At 41.3% G+C, this 25,729-nt stretch overlaps 2 protein-coding genes across 6 annotated transcripts in view; one reads left to right on the top strand and one right to left on the bottom strand.

Annotated features, from left to right (window-relative positions):
* Positions 1-12,274, top strand: part of PPP2R3B (protein phosphatase 2 regulatory subunit B'', beta) — a 54,987-nt gene extending 42,713 nt beyond the window's left edge. For 2 of the 3 annotated variants that reach the window (XM_014960292.1, XM_014960294.1), the window contains 5 exons: positions 1,292-1,381; positions 2,084-2,259; positions 5,470-5,588; positions 5,673-5,779; positions 11,152-12,274. In XM_014960292.1, coding sequence (XP_014815778.1) covers positions 1,292-1,381; positions 2,084-2,259; positions 5,470-5,588; positions 5,673-5,779; positions 11,152-11,296 — 637 coding nt within the window. In that variant the 3' untranslated portion in view covers positions 11,297-12,274. Of the gene's footprint in view, positions 1-1,291; positions 1,382-2,083; positions 2,260-5,469; positions 5,589-5,672; positions 5,780-10,774; positions 10,898-11,151 lie in introns of all 3 variants that reach the window. The other variant, XM_014960293.1, reaches the window with a different exon arrangement.
* LOC106898814 (cohesin subunit SA-2-like) overlaps positions 9,616-25,729 on the bottom strand; it is a 66,508-nt gene continuing 50,394 nt past the window's right edge. For 2 of the 3 annotated variants that reach the window (XM_014960290.1, XM_014960289.1), the window contains 7 exons: positions 24,839-24,940; positions 22,918-23,072; positions 22,693-22,821; positions 19,062-19,252; positions 17,854-18,025; positions 16,392-16,485; positions 13,662-14,843 (listed from right to left, as the gene is read on the bottom strand). In XM_014960290.1, the coding sequence (XP_014815776.1) occupies positions 14,835-14,843; positions 16,392-16,485; positions 17,854-18,025; positions 19,062-19,252; positions 22,693-22,821; positions 22,918-23,072; positions 24,839-24,940 (852 nt within the window). In that variant the 3' untranslated portion in view covers positions 13,662-14,834. Of the gene's footprint in view, positions 9,716-13,661; positions 14,844-16,391; positions 16,486-17,853; positions 18,026-19,061; positions 19,253-22,692; positions 22,822-22,917; positions 23,073-24,838; positions 24,941-25,729 lie in introns of those variants that run through there. The other variant, XR_001413980.1, reaches the window with a different exon arrangement.

Here is a 25,729-nt window from a genome sequence, read left to right as displayed (position 1 = left end):
TCAAATAAATCAAATTTAATATTTATATATTTGCTTGTAAATTTAAGTGTGACATTCTCAGTGAAATGCTTTCCCCCTGAAATGGAACAGTGAATTTCAAGATTTAGTATTGTAATTTAAACCCTAGTAGAACTGGAGTGCTTTTGAAACCTTTGGCCCAGTCCAAGCTCTTTACTCTTCTTTCTTTGCCTGAATGAATGCTGACCATAGGATATTATATAGTTGAGCAGGGATGGGAATGAGGAAGGAAAAAAATATTGGTATTGCCATTTTTCCACCCTTCAAATGTGTAAAATCATCAAAGGGAATTGGGCTTTTCGGTACTGCTTGTAAAATCAATGCTTATTGCATCAACAAATTTAACAAAAATGCCTCCAGTGGAGTTAATTCACATTTTTGACAGTCATTCTTCATTGTTCCCACTTGGATTGACTTACTCTTGTGTAGTTATGGCATTTCACTCATTTTTGAAACATTTTGCTAGTGCAATTTCTGCAGCTAAAAGTGACTGAAAAACAGAAAAGACTTAAAAGCTGAAGTGAGGGAAGTGATATTTGGCATACATACGTCTAGAGCTTACTCCTTTCTCCAAGCTTTTTGGGTGAGACAAAACATATATCATGTTTTTCTAGTCATATTGAGGATAAAACAGCAAAAAAGGGATTTTAGGAATGAATTGTAATATGTCTATGAGCTGCCTACCTGACTTCTTACTGGAAAGGTTGACCATAATGTCTTCAGAAAGCATTTGGATGCTGTGTTCTGTGGTGCAAGAGTAGAAACAGGAAACTGCCTTCTTGCCACAAACACTTACTGAATGTTTTTATTTAATTTTTATCTTCGTACTTCCATTCCTGCACTTCTGGCTAGTGGAGTTCTGTACAGCTTTAAGTTTTCATCACTTTTACCTGAAGAAATTCTAAAAAGCATGTGTGCTTGTATATAATATATTTTTCAAAATTAATTTGGGTATCTCTTCTGTTAACAATGAAGCAGCAGTATTGCTGCCCAGGAAGGAAAGCTGTAAGTCCTTCTGAACAAAGTGCTACCTTCTTCTTCCAGCTGCTACCTTCCTCTTAAATACTCATTGCAGTAGAAACAGAACAGAGCACCCAAGCTCCTTATCCTGAATGATCAAAGTAGTCTGTGACAAGTCACCTTGGGAACAATGCATCTTGGAGGAGATAAATTATCAGTTGATAGCACCAAGGAATATAATCCTTAATTCTGGTTAGGAAAAGCTAGGTGTGTTAAAATAAATTTTCACTCTTTTCCCTCATTTGCCTTCAAGAGGTAGGAAAGCACAAAAAGATGGAAAAATTAGCTATGCTGATTTTGTCTGGTTTTTGATATCTGAAGAGGACAAGAAGACACCAACTAGGTAAGAACAAATTTATGTTTTAACAGAAATAAAGATTGACTTTGTTGGTTTTCCAGTCTCTATGTTGGGACCAGTGATACTCAGCTGGAACTGTAAAGGAAGAAACTAAATGATAAAAACATTTGTGGAAAACTGGCCCAGTTTGCATCATTCTTATTTACCAGTGTCTCCTGTTGTTGCTGCTGTAAAAGTCTCTTTTAATGACTTTTAAGAGGCTAATTGGCCTACTTGCAGACAGGGTCACAGAGGAAGGAAATTGCCATTGTTTCATGGTGCCAGTGACTTTGGGAAGCAATACAGCTAGCATTACCTGTAGGGTATTGATAAGAAACCTGTTGCGAGACGTGTCACTGGCGTGTTCAATGCGAAAAAAGAACATGGGGTTTGATGCACAATTCAATTTTTCATTGGCTCCCTAGGGTTTTTTTACATAAAGCCACATGTTTTACTCATCTTCCACCTCCCCACCCCCGCAACAAATAAGGGTGTTTTCAAATGCTGTAATGCATGGCAAGGCAAATACCAGAAACTCTTACCACAGTAGATGCTGCTTAATGACTTCCTGTGGCATTATGGCATATAGTCTTCAGTCTAGTTTTACTTCTGTAAGTAGCGTAGCTTTTAAAACAAGCAATATAAATTCTTAAAATTCCGTAATATGTTTGGGTAAACCGTTCTTTGCTATTAATTACTGAATTTCAGCATTGAATACTGGTTTCGCTGCATGGATCTTGATGGGGACGGTGCTTTGTCTATGTATGAATTGGAGTATTTTTATGAAGAACAGTGCCAAAAATTAGATAACATGGCTATAGAACCTTTGCCATTTGAAGACTGTTTGTGTCAGATGCTGGATCTCGTGAAGCCACAATATGAAGGTAATAAAATCCTTTTCCATCTCTAACTTTTGGTTCTCTGGATTAGGAGCTAGTGCACCCTTAGGAGCACTCGGTCATACAAAGAATATGCCTTTAAGTTGTCTTTTCTCTAAAGTTTGTTAGAGCTTATTAATTGAGTGGCCCTCCAAGAGCAAGCAGGCATTTGTTTTCATACTAAAACTTAATATACCGCTTTAAAATTCCTTGTGGGCTTTTATTTTGGTCTTGTAGCCATGTTTAGTCTTAAGTGAAATCTTGTCACTATCTGGCTGTGGTGATGCTCTCAAGGAAAGCTCTTGACTGTTCTGCTCACTTGCCTCTTACTTGTTCCAAGACTCACTTAGTTGAGGTTTCTTCAGAGGGAACAGCATTGGTCTCTGTAGATCAGTAATGACTTATTTTAGGTTAGAAGCCTAAGCCTCCTGCATTTGATATATATAATTTTTAACTGATGAAACTTCAGTTTACGTTTTACACTTGAAAAGAAACTTATGAAGTGAGCATGATGCTCGCTTCATATTTACCTTTCTGTGCTGCTCAATACTAAAAATATTTTTGCATGTCTTGGTAAGCATATTACTGTGCTGTTGAAGAGTGATATCTTGCATGTTCATGGCCTCTACCTCTGTGCTGTTTCTGATACTTGTCTCACAAGTTGATAGAACTGTTGTAGCCACGATGGGTTAGTCTTCAGGGATTTGTTGAACTCAGATACAGGTTGACCTCAGTTGTGCTAAACTTAATGCCTCAACAGTTGACTACAGTTAGCACTTATAACCCTTACTATGCCTATACGTTTTAATGTGAATTTCAGTGTGTAAAAGGACTTGGTGTACAGTCTGGTTGCTGTTATTGTACAGACTCTGCATTGCAATGAATTTAGAGCTTACCTATTTGCTCTTGAAGTGTTTGGTAGGACTACCAACCTCTATGGCATATACTAATGTTTGCTATTTTTTATGGTAAAAGAAAATTGTTGACCATCTTATTTAATGCTTTTGTTTAGCAAATGTAATGTTGTGCTAGTGTTTCACATTTAGACACTTCTAGATGAAGCACTGACTTTCTCCTACTTGAATTTCAAGTGTCACTTTAGTTAAGTGGTTCTGTTTACTGTCTATGTAATTATGGTTAGACAATCAATAATAGTCTTATTGCCCACCTTCTTTCTAGTATTAAGAATATTTAAATTACAAAAAACTTATTTTAAAAAAGCAGTTGTCTTTTATTGACACATGATTTTCTGTATGCTAACGGAATTGAAATAGCTCAAAACTAGAATTTAAAGCTTCATACTCTTATTGAAACCAAGTTAAAATGGATTTGCTAGGTAAAAACGCATTTCTAAAAGCAGATAAAATTGTAAATTAAAAAGCAGTATTAAGTATGTTTTAGCTGTAACCTCAATTCTAGATACCAGTGGAATGAAGTCTCAGACCAACATTGTATAATGCGTGGGGTATGGGGTTTGTCCAAACTGAAGTGAAGCAAGCTCTGAGGAACACGTTTGTTATATGGTTGCCCACAACAGCCTCCCAAGCTTAGGGGTTCCCTTCTAGTCTTGTACATTACGCTTCTGAAGGGCAGAAATTCTCAATAATGTTTCTGTTCTGCATTTCAAATGAAAGAAGATTGATGTATCTGTGAAACACAACCAACATGAGAGTTGTTTAGGGCACCAATAATGAAAGTCAATTGTGAAGGGTTGATATTTTTTTTTATAAAAACTGAGTGACATTTAAAAGGTGGTTTAAGAAAAAATTATTCTGTTTTCCTAATACAAAAACTAGCAGCAAAAAGTGACATTTCACTGGATAGATTTGAAACAAAAGAAGGTACTTTCATACAGTTATGGCTAAATTGTGATACAGTTTGCTACAGGATGCTCTGTGTACCAAAAAGCAAATTCTTTAATTTGTGGAGACCTGAATTAATTATCTCAATTTCATTCTTTTTCTGTTGGTCTTTGAGAGACAATGGTAGGCATCCACATGAGTGTTAAGTGTCTAAGCTCCCATGGCAATAAATGGAAACTGGAGAGCAGATCAACCAGCCAAATATAGGTGTCTAACTTAAACCGAGACCTTATATAACTGGGATTCAAACCAGTTGCTTGGTTGTGGAGAGCTGCTGCCACTTGAGCTGGCCCAATACATGAGCCATCTGCGCGGGTCTGACAGACGAGACACAGGTGCCATGAGGGATTTGTGTCGCTCTGGAGCAGCAGCTCTAAGCCCAGCAGAACACATGAAGGCACTTCAGATGGCGACAAACACAAGCGTGGCAACCCGTTTCCAGATGGGATTCAGATCTTGCTTCCCTCTGGTGTCCTTGAGTTACACTTTGTTAGAGGCTGAGGAGGAACTACTGTTCTGAGCCTGGCTTTTACTGAACTCTTCCATAACACCTGCATTTAGCCCCTCTTTGACAACAGAAGACTGGCCATATTTAAAGGGAATCAATAAAAGGGAGTTTTAGGGATAGCCACCTGTCTTTCCTTTTATGTTTGGTATTTTTCAGTCTTTTTGTGGAAGCTTAATATTCAGCTTTGAAATAAGGTAACATTTCTGAGCAATCTGCCAAATACTTCTAAGACCTAACAGATGCATTGATTTGAGTCTTTAAAGTACCACTTTATAAAAAAACAACAAACCAACCACCTCTGAGCATTTAGCTTTCCTCTCAAGCACTAAATATGGATCAGGCTGGACAGACGTGGCAAAGTGGTCTCTATGAAAAAAGCATTTTATGAAGCGTAGTCACACGCTGTCATCTCTGCCGTACGTTTTTCTTTTTGAGCCAGGGAGAGAAAGGGCTGCTGCCAGAGGACATTCCTACCTGCTACCCTAACGCTTCCTGGGAAGGAATGGCTAGCTCTCTGGAGACTTCTGCCTCCTGAGGAAGCTTAGGCAATTAGCTTAAATTATATTTAATAGCTCAGTGAGGTAGACTGCATCTCACTCCAACATATTGAAGGACAGCAGGATGAGAGCTAAAGCAGTAACAAATCTGAAACATTTAAAAGTTTTGTCCTCTTTGAAGGACTCTTCTCTAGGGGTGTATTTTGTCTGTTCGCTTTCCTCCCATTGCATTGAACACCAGTGACAAATGGTCTTGAGCATAATGACTTCATTTGCAAATAACCATCCTCCTCTTTAGAGAAAGGATAACTTCAGCTCTAAATGTCTCATCTCCTCATCTTCTTTACAGGAAAAATTACTCTGCATGATTTAAAGCGATGCAAGTTGACAAATGTGTTTTTTGATACTTTTTTCAACATTGAGAAATACCTTGACCATGAGCAGAAGGATCAGTTTTCTATGTTGCGGGTGAGTATGAAGCTTTAAAATTCTTTTCAGCTCTGTGTTTAACAATTAATATGTTTTTGTATAACTTGCAATGTGGTTATTTAGGATGGCGATGGTGAAAGCCCAGAGATCTCTGACTGGGAGAGGTACGCGGCTGAGGAGTACGATATCTTGGTAGCAGAAGAGGCAGCAAGTGACCAGTGGAATGATGGGTAAGAATGTAGCAGGAGGGTTGGTACAAATCCTTTCTGCTTATGTAGAGCCTCCCCAGCGCTGTCATCCTTGATGCTATTTTTATGGAACGCTGCTGTTTGTTGTGTTTCACCATGTGCTCGGCGAGGGAGGAAGAACCTTGCTTCTATCTAGAATTTAATGTTCCTTGAGAGTTTGTGACCACATTGGTGTTGTCAAAGACAAGGGTCCTACTTCAAATTTTAGGAGGAACTAAGATTTGAAAAAGCTTCAACTCTAAACAAAATACAAAATTATTTTTTGTAGCTCATTGTTAAATGAATGAAGAGCTTTATTAAGAGCTTGGGGGGCAAAAAATTCTCACTTCTGAACTCAATTATACCAGCCTAGAAGTATTTTCTCACAGTTAGGTAAGAGTATGGTAATAAATCTTGTTTCAAAATCACTCCTTTCCTTTTGCTTTGTAGCCTCCGGAACCTCTTAGAATCCAGCATCCCAAGTTTGCCATTCATTGTTTTCGTTATTCAAAACGATAAGGAAAACAAGTACAAATTTAACTTATTTTAGGCCTTGATTTGATGGACTTGTCTAAAGTAAACACATTTTCCTGCATTTCCTTTCCATTTTCAAAGCTCTCTAACTCTTGCCAGGCATTTCAAGAATGATTAGCTCGATATTTAAGAGACTGCTTTAAAACCCGAGAAAGCAAAATCTTCTTAACACAATGATTTCAAGAAACTTCATGGAAGAAAGCTTATGGGGGAAGAAAGAGGGGAGGAGGAGAATTGTTATCGTTCCCCAGCCTCTTCAGCATTAAGGGGTATCTTAACTCTTCATGGAATCTTCCCCTAGAATTGATTAATATCGCAGAATAACAAGCCAAAAAATAACTGAAGATTTTATTGTGAGTTAGGCAATATTAAAGCTTCAGTGTTTTTTATCTTGTTCAATCTCTTAAGGGCATAGGTCAGTTTGAGGAAGGTACAGAACAGGTATGTACATTTTTGACACTTATTTAAGACACTGCAATGCTGAGTATAATAGCATAAATTTGATGGATTGGAGGAAATAATAGTTTCTACAGTCTGGCTGTGAAATGTTATTTATTCATAACTCAGCTGAAAAAAATTAGTACGATTCTAATAAACCAGTAAAGTATTTAGACTTTTGGTGCTCTGTTTTAGAATGCCCTTCTAAAATTAACATGTTTAAGCCATCAGGAGTCAAAATCTTAAGAAGTTCCTGGCAAACTTTAGGCTGTTCCTGACAGGATCAGGCTGGTCCGTACAGTTCTTCCATAATCTCAGTGTCTGTCAGAGGGGCCCCCTAAATATAACGCAGTAAATCAGCGTATCAGCAGGTCAACCTGAGAGCCCAGGCTTGAGACAGAAATGAATAGCTTTTAGAAGCTTTGAGGTACTGTTCAGATTTAACTAGAGCCACTGTTCTGTGGTTTATACCTTTGGTTTTTTTAGCCTTGTTTTCTCTCTCTCCTCTGCTGGTCTGTTTGTTTACTTCTGTCACAGTAGTGGTGTGTCTCCACCTTCCTGTTTTAAAATTCTGTTGCTGTTGTGACTTTCTAGAGTTTGAGTTGAAAGCCCATTTTGCCCATTTTCAAAGTTGTGAAATTCAGATATTTCTTTGACTAAATTTGTCTCAAACTCACCTGAAAGTTGATAGTTAAATGCAGATTTCTGAGTTCTATTAAGATCCTATTATTGTGTCTTACAGCTCGTAAAGCCTCTTAGAGCTTTGTGGTGGAATACCCTGAGAAACTAGTTCTTTTGTCAGTTGAGACATAGTGAGGGTTGAGAGATGCTGCATGGTCTGTACAAGCTAATCCTTTAGCTGGATTGCCAAGGAGGGATTTCTGCTGGTCCTCCAGCGTTCTGTGTGGAGACCCCATGTGGGTCTGGGTCCTGAAACTCAGTGGAAGTAAAATCCTTTTGACATTAGTAGTAAGGGTTCTGTGTGTTGGGTAGTCAGGTTACTCTGTACCACTGGTTAAGGGTTTGAAATTGCTGGGCTGTTGTGAACAAGTGTAATTTTGTCAAGTTCTAAGATAATATTTAGGCACAATTTCATTCACAAGCGTGAGCGGGATATAAAGTAAGAGCCTCCAGGTGCTTTAATTCTGATTGTTATGAGCTTGTTCACTGCAGCTCTGAGCCAGGAGCATCTCCATGATTAGTGTTTAGAATAAATTGTTTTCTTTTTATGTATTTACATGAATACACTCCCTAAGTAATACCAGTGTGTTACTGTAAGAATAATGTAGAGGAGTACGCTGGGGTATGGTGACAAAATACCCAGTTCCTCATTTCTTTTGAGCCTGGTGCTTGTGAACTCAAGCAACTCTTTGGTTGTAGGTTGCCTCTGCTTCTGGCATCAGATTTATCACAGATCTTGCAGGAAAAAAACCCGAGAATTAAAGAAAGATATTGCATGCTATGGAAACACAGCCCAAAACCTCATGCATTTTATTTAATTACTTTTTGTTTCCCTAGTGTGTTTGATGCATAAGCTGTAGCTTAACTGTTGGCCCTGCACACAGACGGATAAAAGCTTTTAATCAAGTGTTCCTCAAGTTTTGCTGCTTTGTTTCCTTGGAGTGCATCTCTTTGGAATATAGATTGTAATGCTCATTGTCTCCATTAATTACCAGTTCATAATTTGTCAAAGTCTTTCAAGTATCATATGCACAACCCTATATGAGAGGTATTTGGATTGACTAAATAGAAACAAGTATTATGCTTCATCTTACCGCTATCTGCCTACCCTTGTGAATTTACTTGCATTTAAACTTCTAAATTGAGATACTGGTTTGTTTTTTTTTTAATAAAGAGCAAGGTTAGGATACCTTCCAGTTTATCAAATAAGCAACTGAATCTTAAGTTGTGAGCAAATCGATGAAAAATCTGAAAAGTATTCTGATCTGGCTCAGGGAGCCATTGTCAAATCTGAATTAAAATTTTAGTGCTTTCTAAAAGTGAAGGTCAGCAAAAGTGTCTTCAAAACTTAATACCAAAGTAGGACTGTCTGAATTTTCTTTTTTTTTTTTTTTTTTTTTTTTTCCCCTGGCTATCAGAACCCCTCTCCCAAGTCGACCAAAATAGGGCTGTTTTAATTTTTTTTTTTTTTTTTTTTTTTTTTTTTTTCCCCTCCTACAATTGTCTTGAAAAAAGAAGCTTATTTTCTATTCCTGAAGCTGAGAGAAACACGACTAGTAGAAGTTTCCTTGCTGCTGTTAGGACAGTTTAATGAACAAAAACATTAACAAAAAATTATTATGAGCATTTTAAGTGACTGTGTTTGTACAAAAATCTTCCCTAAAATGACTTAGTGCACTTAAAGGGTTGTAACGCCGGCCCGAACTGAACTGACTGTTTGACAATCCCCTGTGAATTTTTTATTTGATTACCTTTATGGTAAATATTTTCCTGACATTCCTATTAAAACAGTTGATCTGCGGCTTGGGAGTGGCACACAGAAGTCTAAAAATAGGCTGACTTCTTTACATTTACATGAGCTTTAGAAATGTGAGGACTGGGGGGAGGGGGGGGAGAGGGAGGAAAGACTCTTTAGAGATGTTGTAGCTGTAAAAATCTCTGTGCTGGGAATAGCCATAGTCTTTCTAATACTGTGAGAGCTAACTCGAATAATTTCAGTGCCCAGAGGTGTAAAATGGGGACAGTGTTTCTAGATTTCCTTAACTTAAATACCTTGGAAAGGAGTAAAAGTGAGATTCCATGAGGCCACCAAAGCTTTGGAAGAGACTGGGATTTTCGTTTGGTCCAATAATGTTTAAATAACAGTCTTGTGAGTATTAAGGATAGATAAAACCTTTAAATAGTGTCTGAGATCCTCATGTTGCCATTTTAAGGACTGGAAAAGCTGCTGTCATCTCCCTGTATCACTGTGCAATAAGGAAATCCCAAAGTGCCTTCAAGATGTGTCTGTTTAAGAAAGGAAAAAAAAAAAAATTCCTTCTCAAAAAGACAGGAATAATGGTGCAGAAGACTCTTAATAACAGATTTGTGAGCCAAAACTGTTGTTGCGGTAGAATACACATCTTTCTTCCCAACTTTTGTTTTCAAATGAGTAACTCTTAGGATGACTTTTGTTTGCTGTTCAAATCAGTGGGGAACTTGTGGGAGAAACCCAAGGTGTTCTGTTCACTGCCTCAGCACTCATTGATGATCTCATAATTGAGGTTTTAATACATCTGGGAAGGACGAAATAACAAATAATAGAAAAGAAAATCACTGCTTAATCTTTGCCTGATGTTATCAAAGCATCTTTATTTTGCTGGGTTTTTTTTTACTCCAAGTGGTGGTGAAGCTGGCTTAAAATATTTAATAGTTTATCTATGAAGTGTTTCAAAAGAATTGCATTCATGATTGAAAATGCCCTTCCTCCTACCTCTGCTCTTAATGCTACTCTGTTTTAGTGTTCATGGTGGATTCTCAGTATTTAACTCTTCCTTGCCCTCTGCCTTTCTCTGAAAGAATACTTCTAATCTAAGTCTTCTAAGTAGATGGAAATGATGATGTGCTGAGATGAGATTTGGTAGCACTTGGGAAGATGTGTGTGAACCTCAGTCAGCCCAGCCCAGGAAATGGTCAGTTCTTTCATCTGACATCAAAAATCTCCGCAGAGATTTATAACGTCAGAGATTCTACAGAGAAATCTCTGCGGAGATTTTTGATGTTTGATTTCTTTTTTTCTTTTTTTTTTAAATGGCTATCGATTACACATTGATCCCACCTAAACAGACTGAAGCAGATCCTTTTTAAATATCAGCCTTCGCTGCCTTGAGTTAGTGAAACATTACATTTCGTTAGCCATCTGTTCATTCTCATCAGCAGCAGGAGGTTTTCAGTAATTTCTCATCAAAATATTGGCTTTTGCTTTCTACATCTGCTTTAAATAAATGGTTGCTACCGCTTCCTTGCGCTCGCGTGCGTTTGGATAACACTTTGAGTGTTCTTTCTCCTTTGTTGTGTTCACCACAGGTGTAGTTTGTTCTGCCTAATTCAGCATAATTTCGGCTTTCTTGAAAAGAACTGGAAGGGTTTGTGTCACGCCCTGAAGTCTTGCATGTGACCGTGTCTAATTAGGAGTAGCCCGCTAGAGCAGTACGTGCCTTCCCTCCTCTCAGTAAAGCAGCTCACTAACACCTCGCGCGCCTGACGGGGGAGGGACCCCGCTTCAATTGAAGTAATTTAAGTGACAGAAACCTTGTGCTGCTTCTGCTTACGGCTTTCTTTACTCTAAATAGAAAATATTGGGAATTGATGCTCTTCCTGCAGATGCCTTGGCAGTGCTCTAACGTTTGGGCATTCCCCAGCAGAGCAAGACTCTCTATTTTCTTCTCTTTGCCCGCTCCTAGGTATGAAGCAGAGCTGAGTCCCGTAGACCATCAGAAGGCCAACGTCCTCAAGTATCAAATGGAGAAAAGACCCTTTTTTGAAATGCCTTCCCATCTGGCTGATGTGGACTTGGATGAGTACGACTACGAAGAGGACTTTGAGTAGTGGTGACTTCTGGTCGCCACTCGCAGAAGAGAAGGGACAGTCTGCAGCAGGTCTGCTACACACCTAGACGTTTCAGCAGGGTTTGTTTCCAGGAAGTCAGCTTAGTTTTGTGCTAAACATATTTAATCACTACACTACCTTTTGAAGTAAAAGACGCGCATTTGTATGGAATGATGAAACTTTTTGTATTTATTCAATAGTCTATAGTTTGTAAAATAGATTAAAATATTTATTTACAGATGTTGCATAATTCCTTTTTGGAAGAATAACAATATTTGACTTTAGAGAAAAGTAATATACTGGTGGGTTGTTTGTTTGTTGTTTTTTATTTTAAGAGAACTGTATAATTCTCTCTAAGTTGACGTGTGGTGCACTGACCATCTCCATCCCATACGCGACCGGGTGTTCCTGGCCTGCTATGGGAGGTATGGAGACAATGTATAGCTGGCCCGCGATGCTTATATGCTCATAGACAGCCCTGGGGTTTTTATGCCTGGGGGAGGAAGAGAGGTGGCACCGAGTGCATGATTCAGCTCTGATTTACAAGTAGAGTTCCCTTTGCCAAGCTGAGCGTGGTAGCGCAGGAGGACAAAGCCAACGCCTGAGACAAGTTGCTTCTCTTCTCCGTGTGGTCCTTGTTTGCCCCAACTTTAATTTTGCTTGCCCTTTTAAACTTCAGTCTTTTCAGCGATGTTCATTACAAAAAGATTATTTAATAATGAAGTCTGGTTGAGTTGTTCATACTTGCTCCAAAATGAGTGTGTTAATTCATGTAGAAGGAACCAATTTTTTTAAAAATCCTTTGTATAAATGTTACTTGATCAGTGATGTGCACTAATTCGTTGTGGGCATTCAGTGCTTTTGTGTGTTCCCTCCCTTCAGTTGTTTGCTATTGACACATTCCATGGATATTCATCAGTGTCACAGCAGCTTGAAATTGTTGCCTCACTTTTACTGTTAAAGAGATTTTGTTGGAAAGAAGAAAAAAAAAATGTACAAAAAACTGGAAGTTATTTTTGGTTGCAGTGTAGGTGTAGATCTGTTAAAAAGTTTTAAAATCATGTTTGTATTTTCAAATAAAGATTTTCATACATGTAATTTGACAGTTCTGATTGATTATTATGTTATGTACAGCACACAATTAACTTCTTGCTATTAGAGAACCATTTAGCATCATAGAACTGTCTAGGTTGGAAGGGACCTTGCAGATCATCTAGTCCAACCATCAACCTAACACTGACAAAAGCCATCAGGTAAGACGTGATGGGTTACACGGGTAGGCAGCCGGGTTGGACAACTGCACCAAGATGCACATCGAAAGCAACTGAGCTCGAGCAGCTTGTTCCTCATCCAGGACAGTGTTCCTGAACAGAGAAACCACTCATCACACCACTCATCACACCATCTCAGGTGCAGATTTACAAACCTGTGTATCTGAAGTAGTGAAAATCATCACCAACTTCTCTTAGTGGAGCTTCCCAAAGAAAACTCAAGTTATGTTATTTTAATACCATAGGAGTTTTACGAGTAAAACCAGGGTTGATTGATGAGTGTCCATTAAAACTGGAACAATGTCAAATGTCTCTAGCGTTGGTCAGATACCTGCCCCCAGTTTGGGGAATTTCAAGAGTAAAAAGTCAAAGAATTTACATTAAGCTCTGTTACCTAAGGTGCTATGGGAGAAGATGAGCAGCTGGCTTTCCAGAAGATGATCCTGAACTTCTCTTGCTGTTCAAGGGGTGGTGACTCTTCCCTACCTCAAACCCTTCAGCTGGAACCCCCTCCCTTCTTAAAAAGGAGGGGTTTGGTGGGCAGGTGCGGCAAAGGGCACCCTCATTGCACAGGGATGTTTCTCCACAGGAGCAGGGCAGGCCTCTTCTGTAGAAACTGGAGCTGGTGTTGCCATTTTGTGTTTAATGGAACACCTCTTAAATCCTGCTCCCCATTATATTTCAGATAACCAAGTTCCTTTCTTCCTAAACAATTTGCACAGCTCTAGTAGAGCAAATTATGGTGTTATTGTGGAAGTGACTTTTCTTGCAACACGTGAACTCTAAGGATTACTGTACCTTCTCCTAGAAGAGTAATCCCCAGCCCTAGTCCTTTGCTGCAAGAAGTAAAGCATCTGCACTTTTGATGTGGTCCCAGGTGTGTTTTCTTGGTCCCAATCCAGGTGTCTTCTCCATACCTGGTAAGTGTTTAGGGCTACAGCCACAGCTGTAGGTGGATGAGGGAAACATCACTCACTGTCACAGTTGAGGTTTGGGGTGGGAGGGAGTCACAGGGGAACTGAGAACAAGTTGATGTGGGTGAGCATCAGCATTATCTTGTGGCGTGCTGCCCCTCCTCTTGAATTGGCCTATGGAAAATGAAGCATAATGGTTTTACTCTTGCCCAGGAGACATTCATGGCTTCCTTACACTTCCATGTTCATAGGAGCTCACTTCTAAGGTTGTTTAGAAACAGGGCAAACAGGCAGCCAGTAGCACTCTGCTGCTCCTCTCTCTCCGGGCTTAGTGTGGGACTAGTGCCTGCACTTTCAGTACTACTGGATAGCAATGGTTATGGAGTTTATTTTACACAGTAACAATCCAAAATATATATATATATATTAAAAAAAAAAAAGCTGATTGATAGGATTAATGAAGTGTACAATTCCGTGGAGCAGCGACACAGGGTCAGTGAAAGCAGCCAGCACTCCCCAGCCTCCTGCCTCTGAAACACTCTTGGGTGAAGATCATTTGCAAATTCTTAATGGAAAAAACACTTTTGAAAAGGGCCATGTTTACAGTCTATTTACATCGTCTTTTCAAGCTTTATCTTTTCCAAGTAAACACCATGTGATTTACTGCGTGCAAAGGATTTCCTCCAGAGGAAAATACTCAGTCGACTGGTCCGCTCTTTCTTTCTTTGTAACTTAGACGCCTTGACGCAAGTCTCAGACCCCTGACCACGTCTCTGTAAGCACTGGAATTCAGAAATACTTTCAATTTGATCCACGTTTTCCGTTTCACAGGCAGGAAAGGGCACTGCCAAGTCACCTGCCATCACCCAGCAGGTCCTCTCTCCCCGGAGTCAGGTACAAGGAAACAAGTAGATATCCATCTTGGTTATCTATCTCAAATGGCACAGAATACACCCGGCAGAACGCTGCCCCTGCACTGATTTGAACAAGCTCATCTCATCCCGTTTGCAGAGTCTTTGACTCAATACTTGTCAATACCCTCATTCCAACCCTCGGGCTGGGAATTGTTCCACGCCAGCATCAAGGAGGGGGATGCAGCCTGACGTTCATGAACGCCCCACAACCTCAGAAGCGCAACAGCCAGGTCAGCGACACCGGGAACGGCGAGGTGGAGGAATGGGGCAGGGTGCTGGTACCTACTGGTTGGGGTGGGTGCCTACAGGCAGGGACTCCACTTGATCCGTAGCTCCCGCTGCCTCGCTTGGTGCCATCACAACCCCATTTTCAGTTAAACAAAACGCAGAAAAAAGAAATGGTAGCGTGTTCTTCACTTCCATTGAAGCTTTCAGCTGCTTAACTCTCCTGTACCACAAGGAAAAAAAAAAAAAAGATTCAGTCAGGCTTACACCATCAAGAAAACATCATATAAGAACCCATAAGGAATCAGAATAAAAGCGTAGCCTCTTCACCATTTAGCAGCTTGGCCATAGCTGGCTCTTGGAAAGCACTATATTTAGCTTCCACCAGAGGAAAGAACCATTTCTATACCCCAAGGAGCCCAGAAAAGGCACTAGAGGGAAAGGCAACATATTAGACAAGTACTGCATTTTCTTCATGGCTTTGGTCCTGGTCCACAGATTTAAATTCTTTTATTTCCTATCTACAATAGAAGCTGCTCCAAGAATATAGTCCAAACAAATAGTCTACATTTTAAAAGGCACATGTCTGGAAAAAAAGGTAGAAGTCTCTTTTTTCTTCTAGTCCTCTTTAAAAAAAAAAATACTCAAGTACGAAAATAAACCATTTGTTCAACTTTACAGGAGAAACTCATTTAAAAAGCCAAAAATCTAAGAAGATCTTCAAATGTGGCTCTTAAATCCCAGGTGACCAGAGCCACTGGAAATCAAGGGGTTGCATCAATCAGTCTTACACCATCAGGAAAACATCATATAAGAACTCATAAGGAATCAGAATTAAAGGCGTAGCCTCTTCACCCTTTAGCCTGCCTGCCAAACACCGGGTTTGCGTTCCCTGAGGAGTGCAGAGTGCAGGGGGAAACACAGGAGAAAGACCTGGAGGAACCTCTCAGCCCCTTGCAAGGGCTGACACAGCAAACCCTGGGGGGACGGGAGGGTTGTCACCAGCTGCAGCACAGCAAACTTCACGGCCTCCATTATTGTCCACCCCCCCTTTCAGGACCTCACTGCGGCAACACCCGCGGTGTCCTTGTGCTCCGCTGTCCCAAAGGGCTAAAGCCCTTCCCGCAGCCGGTGCCCGTGGCAGAGCTGAGCCCCAGCAGCAGCTGCAGTTTGGCCAAACTATTATCTGATCCCAAAGGTGCCCACAAGACAACCCCCAGGCGACGCCGCTCCAAGCCCACGGCGTTCCCCTGCTTCCCTTCAAATCCCCAGCTGGTGTGGGGACAGTTTAATGGCCCCAAACAGCCTTGACTGGAAAAGGGCAGGAAACACGGAATGCTCCATCGGGAGCCCTGGGCTGAGCAGTGATGAGACACATGCTGAGTCTTTCCACGCAGCGCTGCCATCTCTGCAACGTCTCACTAATGTGAAGCAACTGCAGCAAAAGGCTCTGGAGTAAGGAGCTTCACAGGATGGGGAAAAAAAGAAACCAGCTCCTCCTCTCAATGCACCCTGGCTTTTAGTTCAACCTACCTAAGGATGTCGAGAGCCTGCAGTAAGAATTGCCTTACCAATGCAGATCAAGCTGAAGGAGGAGACTACAGCTGCAGCTAAAGAGGGAAAAGAGAAGAACCCCCTTCCTCAACCTGAAAGGGACCAGAAAAGAGCCTCCCCTTTGCCACTTGATGGGTCACTCATGAGATTCTGAACTCACGTTCACCCACCTCAACGACAGCCATCCTCAGAGCTGGAAAACCCAAGCCCAAATTACCTGGTCTGCACCGACCACATCAACATCAACATCTTCAGTTACATTTTCTGCTTGACCCTTCTCCGAGACATCTTCTGTCTTAATCTCATCTTTGCTGGGGGGAAAAAAAAACACAAAAAAACCCAATCTAAGTCTTGAGAAACTTTACAACAGGTTGGACGTTGCACAAGTGTGGTTACCTCAGAGATCTTTGCTGAGAATCATAGAATCATAGAATGGTTTGGGTTGGAAGGGACCTCAAAGATCATGGAGTTCCAACCCCCCTGCCATGGGCAGGGACACCTCCCACTAGAGCAGGTTGCTCAAAGCCCCATCCAGCCTGGCCTTGAACACCTCCAGGGATGGGACAGCCACAGCTTCTCTGGGCATCCTGTTCCAGTGTCTCACCACCCTCACAGGAAAGAATTTCTCCCTGAGCTCTAATCTGCATCTTTTTTCTTCCAATTTAAAACCATTTCCCCTTGTCCTATCATTACACCTCCTGGCAAAGAGTCCCTCCCCAGCTCTTCTATAGGTACCCTTCAGGTATTGAAAGGCCACTATAAGGGCTCCCCAGAGCCTCCTCTTCTCCAGGCTGAATATTAAGATCTGCTCCTGAGATATCCACATAAGGTGGCCCAAAGTTCCTGGCTCAGTATTTCCCAGGTATGAAAGAGGTTACACTCTGAGGAATTTCCAATAAAGCAGTTCAGAAGCAAAAGTTCATTTATAAAGGGGCTGGATCTGTAATAAACTACATATTTAATAATTTTGTGTTCTATTTTACTCATATTCACAAGGTACATTCACCCAGCGTCCCAAAATTTAGAAAAACACACATCTTTCTGGGATTTGTGTTTCATCTTTTAATTGACCAATATGGGAAATGGCACCTAAAACCTCAATAATCGACCTGTATTAAAGAAAAATATGCCAATGGAGCGCTCTGAGTGTTTTACAGAGCTCAAAAGCAGACTCCAGAGAATCACACTGAGGTGTGTGTGCATGTTGCACACGGAAATGCACCTCTCTAAAAGGAAGTCACCAGTCACACAGTAGTTAATAGCAGATCTGCAGAGACAAGAACCCTCTTTCATCTCCTGAGATTCAGAAGATGCTCACGGTCAGGCTGCAGCGAACAGCCAGGGGATAATACCACAGCCCTCTCATCAGGACCAGAGGCACGAGGAGCAGGACGGGGAACCCTCCTTCTCTGTGTACTCAAAATTAGTCCAAGAAGGCATGGAAGCCCTGTGACAGTGGGGGACAATCCGGCTAAAGCAGCAAATACAGATATTGGACTGAGGAAACCAAAACCACAACCCGTCTTTGGGACACAGCCTATAAGAAAGACAGGAGGGCACACACCCTCTGCCCTTTGCCCATGGAAGTGTTACAAAAACCAGAAGCAGAGGTGGAGAGAGAGAACCAAACTGTCAACACCAGGACAAGCGAAGGAGGTTGTGAGACATAAAACTCTCACCAGTATCTTCTCCGCAGCCCTCCCGGACAAAGGAACGGCAAGTGTTCCTGCAGGTGCATCTCTCGAGACTTCAGCCTCTTCCTGCTCTTCCCCGTGGCAGAGACAAGCTGGGGTGGCTGCAGGGCTGGGGCTCTGCTCGCTGCTTCCCTCTGGATGGTGTCGGGCAACGACCCTGGAACAGACCGTGAACAGATTCCTTCTCCAGCTTCAGCTCCCAAAGGGCTTGAGGGGGACGGTTCCAACACGTTCCCCACAGCAGGGAAGCAATGGGGCCACACTCAAAGGGGAATTTGGAGCAAAGCATTAAAAGATTTAATGAAGGAACCAGCTAATAGCCACATAAAAGAAAATTAATTTACTTTGCCCACTGGTCATTTTTGCAATCTGGATCTATGATCTTGGCCCCAGTTCTCAAGTGCTATCAGTACTGCTGAGTCTGTATAACCCTCGAGAAAGGAGGGCCTTTGGGACACAAAGGAACAAGCTTTCTGAAGGCAGGTCACTGAGAAGAAAATTCCTGAGAAAGCATGAAAAAGAAACTAAAGGACGCTCTGGAAAATTTCCCTTTCCTCCACGTGCAACTGCACATGGCCATAGCACTAAGCATTTTTACTGGCAATTCTTTTCATATTGGCTTTACTACATTTAACTAAGTCCCATCATATCCGTGCAGTGAATACCTCATTATGGATTGGAAGTCCATGAAGCTGCTGAAGCCTGGATCCAGCCCACCTAACTATAACTCCCTAAGCTAAGAGTATAATCCTACAGGCTCCCTAGAAATTCAACAGCGAGAAAGACCCCAGAAGATGATTTGGCCCAGATCATCTGGGCTGAAGATGTGAATCAACTTCTGGAAATACCTCTCCTGTCTCTACTATCTACAGGGTCTAAAGTAAAAACACCCTCAACTAACAACTGAAAGCAACGAATGAAATCTCAATGGCACAGACAAATGCCAGAGCTCAGTAGAGAGCAGAATTCAAGACTATCTCAATTCAGCTCACTCAAAGTCTCCAGACCAACCTTACTTCTACTGAGGGATGAAGAGACCTTTAACAACAACAGAGCTGAAGGCAAAAGGCACAGTTCAAACTGGAAAGTCCACAATATCCACCACACTGTGGTACTGCTAATGCAAAGCATGAAGTGCATTTCAGCTGGGACAAAGCAAATACAGCAGATCCAGAACATAAAAGTTATCATACCGTTAGACAATTTCCTTTTAAAAGAAGGCATCTTAGATGTGCCCACGGGGGTCCACTCTCCTGAACTGCCGAGGACAGAGCTCTCCTCATCTTCATTTGCCAGTAAAGAGTTTCTGTACCAAATCAACGGCTGCCACTCATCTCCTCTGCAAGGCAGTGGTTCTGCTATATACCTCTGTAAGTAAGCGTACCTGGAGAAACCAAAAGCAAGCATAAGAAGACTCAGTACCTTTCCTCTCAATATCTAGGGAAGGTAGTGCTAGAAAGGCATTTTCCCTTTACTCTCCAAAGGTGAAGGCAGGTCTGTCCAAGGAAAAAAAAGGGCATCCCTTTTCTCAGGAATATCTGACATCTCTGAAACACCTGAATATTTAAAATGCAAATGCCTTCAAAGCTAAAAGAGTGCTTGAATTTCAGGGTTAGAAACAACACTAGCTCCACAGGAATTACAGAATTACATCAGTCTCTAGAAAGAACTTCCTGTGCAGGAAAAGTCACTTCCAGGAGTGGTCTGAACAAAGCAGAACTTTGCGGGGATGCACCCCTTCTCCTGGTGACCCTCTTCTGCCTCATCGATTGCAACACAAAGGAGATCCCACGCAAGACACGTTCCTTGTGATTCAACAGTACAGCAGCTCAGGACATGGGGTGTTTACACCATGAATACCTGTTCTGTCAACATTTTAAAAAAAAAGAACAACCAATAAAACCACTTTTCTATAATATCATCTCAAACTCCATCTAATTCTCTCAGGTTCCCAAAACAATTTCAAGTGTCTGCAAGAAGCTGTTAACAGCCCTGCAGTTATGACAGCCCACAGGATGTGGGAAGCATCGATTCAAATCCCTGTTGTGCCTGATTCAATCCAGAGGCTTGCACAGGACCTCCCTGAACCCCAGGTGAAGCCATCACCTTTTGTGGAGCAAAGTGGTCGCCTTCAAACATTCTTTTGGAAAAACAGGGCATTTCTGACAAAGTCTTTCTGACCCATTCCTACTTATAACAATAAGAAAACCAAAGTCTGACTGGGAATTAGAAACTGGATACTCTCTACATTTCAGCTACAGCTCATCAGTTTGAAATCAAGGCCAGTGTTGTTAAACCAGACGCCAACTTAGCAAATACCAGAAGTGACAGTTTTAACGCCGGCCTGTACAGTATATTATTCTTTCTTTGATTAGGAGTGTGGCCTGGAAAATATCAGACATTTCATTCGCTTTGCAAAACAAGAAAACCAGTGCTGGGAGGAGGTCAGGGTAAGCACCGACTCCGAAACAATTAGAGTCATGGACCCTGCAGGCCCCAGGGATCAAGAAAACCTGGTAATGGAATTTGTTGGTTTCGAACAAGCGTGTATTGTAACTACTGTTTTAGGGTCTAATCCAACTGCTATCAATGTCAATGCAAAGACTCCTACTGACTCAGGAATCAGGCCCTTCGTGCTGCTTGTTATTCAATAATTCATTTCTCGTGTGCGTGTTGTGGCACAGAGCAATTGACAGGTCAGATATTTTACTGCTCTGACCTGGGCGATTACAGGGGAGGAGGTTAAAATCCATATACTTTGATGGTGTTGAAATATACTCCTTTCTAACAAATGCCCATATTCTGTATCTCATCTGTTACAGGTACATTCACATATGTTAGCATACAGACCTGGACATCAATCCTATGATTAATAATAAAAAATGAAAATAACCAGATGTTTATTTCTAAAAGTTCATGTTGACCTAAAACATTCCATCCAGTAATTTATGATGGAGCTAAACCTAAATATTTCTAAGAGGAAATATAATCTCCAGCCCCTGCAAGGCATTTTAGGCCTCCCAGAATAGAAACTGCTACTCTACAAACACAAGTCTGAACGTAGTTGTCGATAAAATTGCAATTTCCCCCCTTGTGAATTTTATTGTTTCCCATTTGTTCCCGGCAGCAGTAGGAGGGTCCAAAGCAGTAAGAACTGAAGTCAAAGAGCATTCCCTGCCAGGTTCTGTATCTCCCACAAAAGTTATCAATGAACAAACCTACCTGAATGTATCTAATACATTCAGGAATACACTTCCGGAATATATCCACTGGTCAAGAAGTTAAATATAGCCCTAGGAAAAATGTCATCAGGACTTTACATCTGCCCACATTAATGACGAAATATTTTCCTCTTGTTTAATTAAAAAACACTCCTTGGAGCTAACTGAAATGACTAAGATTTTCAAGGATGGATTAGCAGAAATGTACTTATTGCACGAGCGTTACCACACAGACGGCAATTGCTCTTTAAAATCCAGACAACATGGACAGAATTGTACAGAAACTGTACAAAACCAATTCTAGTCATAGGTCTCAGAGATTGTCTCTAAGAAAAATGCAAGAACAGAAAAGGAAGTTATCGCTACCCACAGCTTATCCACTTCTGATTTACCAGGGGTTGTAATCAGTATACGTCAAATATTTTTCTTCTGTACTTTGCATTTTGGAGTTGAATCAATTTTTAAAAATATATTATTAGGGTAGCTGGCAAGCATTAATAAATTGCATTTGTCATGTAAAGTAACAAGAAAGTAGACATTTTACCACTCTTGACCCTTGTTACATAAAAACTGGTTGATGATCCCAATGGAAACTTAAACCTCCTGTTTAAGACAAAGTGACACAGGAGCAAACAAGTTACAGAGATTTCAGCAAAATGTAGCTGTTGGGGTGTTTTTCCATTTCTGTTGACTTATTCTCCAAAGCGTAACTCTTCCTGTTGGGTACAGGAGTGATTTCCTCAGAAATTCAAAAAGGCAGATGTGTCTTAATGTTTCATCTTACATTCCCATGTCTTCATATACGCTCCCAGAGAAATAAAAATAGCTGTTACATATTTTGCAATAGTAAATAGAAGAGTGACATGCAGATATCCAGATCCAAAATAAGCAGCAAATAAAAGGAAGGTCAAATAGGAGGAAGACTCTTACTTCCTTCCCAAAAATGACTAGAGTCAAGGCAGGTGAAGGCAGTGGTGAGAGACATAACCATTGGTCTCATGATGCCAAAATAAGGCTATCATTCTTATATTATTAAATGTAAATATCTAAAGCACTAAAACACAGAGGGCCTGACTGCATCATGGCATATTCCCCTGCAAAAAGTAAATTCTTGAATTTAAGTATCTCCGTTATGAATAGTGTCACGTATGTTTCTATTCCAAATGCATTCCACAGAACTCATGTAATTCAGTCCTGAAGCTATGGAATTAGATAATTACAAAATAATGATCTGGGCAATACCTCTTCCTCAATCTTTTCTGCTTTACTTTTCCATTCAGACTAGCATTCCTGTCCAGTCAAGTTGCAAACCTCTTCCACCTAGTTAATATTGTCTTTCCCTTAGAAGAATTGCCACAAGGCCACAACTATGTCTGAAAAACATCTAGAATGCATACTGCACATACAATCTGAAATAACTACTACTACAGAATTAAACAAGTGTCTCTCCAACTAACAGCCTCAGGGACAGATTCATTTCAAAAGTTCACTGAAAAGCCCTTGAGCAACTTCTGCAACAGCGAAGGTCAAACGTCCCATGTATCTATCCCCCAGGGATACACAAAACACAAACTGTGTATGACTGTACAAGAACTTAACTTACACTAGTCTTTTGTCAGGCTTTAGCAGCTTGTTGGAAAATTCACTGATGATTAACAGAAAGCTCAAGTTAGGAGGCAAGCATTTTCCATCTACTCCAGTAGCTCCTTGAAAAGCAAATTCAATCCCTTCCCTATTGGAAGAGAAAAAGAGAGAGAGAACAGAGCAATAAAACAGGCAACTAACAAAAACAACGACCATGGAAAAAGTGATGCGACGTGGCACATACTTGTGTATCATAGCTACGGATTCTCTAGATTTCACCTGGTCCCAGCCAAACGTTAGTGAAAAGCGGCGAGCAAGTTCTTTCATATTTGTGAATGAAGGCGAGGAGAAGTCCACACCACTACTGCTGTCTTGGCTTTCTGCATGTCTCTGAAACAGCTGCAAAAGAAGCCTCAGGTAAGCAACCAGACGTAATCCTACGAAGGCAAACAAAGCACCAGGAAGACACGGAGACAGGCACAGCAAGCAACAGTTCGCTTACGCAGACAGAAGCCTCACAAAGGAGCAGGTAAATGATGTGCTTCAAAAGCACACGACTGGAACAACAATGAACGGACACGCAGGACACTGTTGTGCTCAAGCGACAGGCACAAATTAAAAATAAATAAATAAATAGCGATATGTGCGTACACAGAGAACCAGTTCCTGAAGATGATGCCTCCACTGACCCCATCTCCCGTTGGGACTTCTGAATGAAGCTCAAGAGGCCTAATTTGCCCGAGAGCATTTCAGAATATCAGAATGCGGACATAAAGCAGCAAGGGCAACAAAGCTGGTGAGGGGTCTGGAGAGTAAGTCTTATGAGGAGAGGCTGAGGGAGCTGGGGTTGTTCAGTCTGGGGAAGAGGAGACTGAGGGGAGACCTTATCGCTCTACCTGAAAGGAGGGTGTAGAGAGGCGGGGGTCGGTCTCTTCTCCCAAGTCACAGATGATAGGACAAGGGGTAATGGGTTCAAGTTGCGCCAGGGTAGGTTTAGACTGGACATTAGGAAACAATTCTTCACAGAGAGAGTAGTCAGGCATTGGAACAGGCTGCCCAGGGAGGTGGTTGAGTCACCATCCCTGGCTGTGTTTAAGAACTGTTTAGATGTGGTGTTGGGGGATATGGTGTAGGGGAGAACTTTGTAGAGTAGGGTGGATGGTTGGACTCGATGATCCCAAGGGTCTCTTCCAGCCTAGATAATTCTGTGATTCTGTGAAGTTTGGCAGAAGCATAGTCCAACTTCTGAGAGGGAGACTGGGTCAAAAGCAAGTTTTGAGCCAAATGAACTATGTTTGGTGGTTTTTTTTTTTCCTGACAGAGCATGGAGGTAGCTTGTTCCCTTCAACCTGTTAACTCTCAAGGTCAAGCAAAGGCCATAAAGGGCCTGTTGTCTATGTGATACCTAAACACCAAGTCCTGACTATGTCAGCAGAATATATGTAGCCAAATACTGCTTGGCCTCATCTAAGCTCCGATTTCAGGGGCTGGTTCACAGATCTAAGCCCCTGGCAATGTGCGTGAAATAAGCAAAGCTCATGTATCAGCACCCCCTGGGAGGAGCCTGCTCTGGGGGTTACAGCACGACTCCAAGCTAGAAGCAGCTCTGGTCATGGGCAGAGCTGGCAAAAAGCAGCTGCTAAAATAGCGACCTGGCCCCATCGGTCAGCAGCTGCAAGCCCCAGCAACCCAGACCCTGCAGAAGAGCTGCGCCCCACTTTCTTCCAGAAAAAAAATACTGAAAATACCAGGGATTAAAGATTAAAGCTGGCCAGCTGCTGACACGTTTATAGTTCCTCAAATTCAACAGGAATTGAGGTAGCCCAAAAAATGCCAAAATAATATCCTTAACCTGTGTTAAGGTTAAGAGACACCTACAATGTCCCAGGAAACACTCTGTGATCTCACATCAATCCCAATATACTGTGCCTTTGAAGGTTAACAACAAGACAAAAAAATCATGCACAAAATTGCACTTTAAAACAGATCTAATGATTAGGAAGTTGCAAAACCAACATGCACATAGACAGTGCAGTCAAGGAAACAATTTCTTCCACTAGGTTTTTTAATGAATTTGAATAATTATGGCAAAGTAGGTAAAAGATTCCAATATGAATACAGCTTTCATAAAAGCCTGGAGCCTCTTGCTTTAATCTGAACCTTACCTGCTGCAGACAGAGAATCAGTGTCTTGGCAGTCTGAATTTTGTTATTGTGCCTGGTCCTGCTCAATGTTTCTTTAATTATGTCTCCAAAATCATTGTAGGTCTATTAACAGCAACAGAACACATGAGAATTATCATTCCCCTTCTTTAGCAGAGGCAGTACACAAAACACATGATTCTTTTCACGTCTAACAAGACGTTCATAAAACACTCCCAATATCAGAATACTCAAGCTAAAAGATGAAAACTGGACTTTTTATATTATTTCATAGGTAAAGCAATGGTATGCTCCTTTAAGAATAACGTAAGGATAAAAGTTCCACTTGAATTGTTGAGCATTTATTATAGCAAAAGAACAAAGCCTACTCAGGAGAGAGAGTTTTCTGTATTTAACCAATGCTTGCCTTGGGCCCAATAAAGTACAAGATCCATATTCGGGCATTTCCAAAGTCCTGTTGGTTTACTCAAGGCAACTGTCCTCTCTGTGCTGTTCTCAGCCCTCCTGAAACCCACTTCAGAGTGGCTGAAGCTCCACCAGTTGTCTAAGTACCAGGACCCACGTGAAATCTAGGCCACCTGCACACGGACTGTGTGAACTGTATAAAGCAGATTAACTGCTTCAATGTGGGAATCTCTATAGTTAAAACACTCTCCCCGCCATAAACTGCTTGTCTGCAGTGGCCTCTCTGGAGAAACCGAGGAGCAGATGGTTCAAACAGACCTATCCTCAGCTCAATTTTCAGTTACTTTGCCTGCAGCCAGGTACCTTTGCAGAGCCAAGAGGAGAGCCTTGTCTGACTTTTGCTTGATTTTATAGCCCTTTTGTGTTCATACGAGGATTCTGAGCCATAGACTATTAACCCCATGTCTTTCACAAACACTGCAGTTACTT

Source organism: Calidris pugnax, unplaced genomic scaffold, assembly GCF_001431845.1.
Source record: "Calidris pugnax isolate Ruff unplaced genomic scaffold, ASM143184v1 scaffold188, whole genome shotgun sequence".
Classification (NCBI taxonomy): Eukaryota; Metazoa; Chordata; class Aves; order Charadriiformes; family Scolopacidae; genus Calidris; species Calidris pugnax.
Note: the sequence above shows the minus strand (reverse complement) of the source record. Positions and strands in the feature narration are given on the sequence as shown.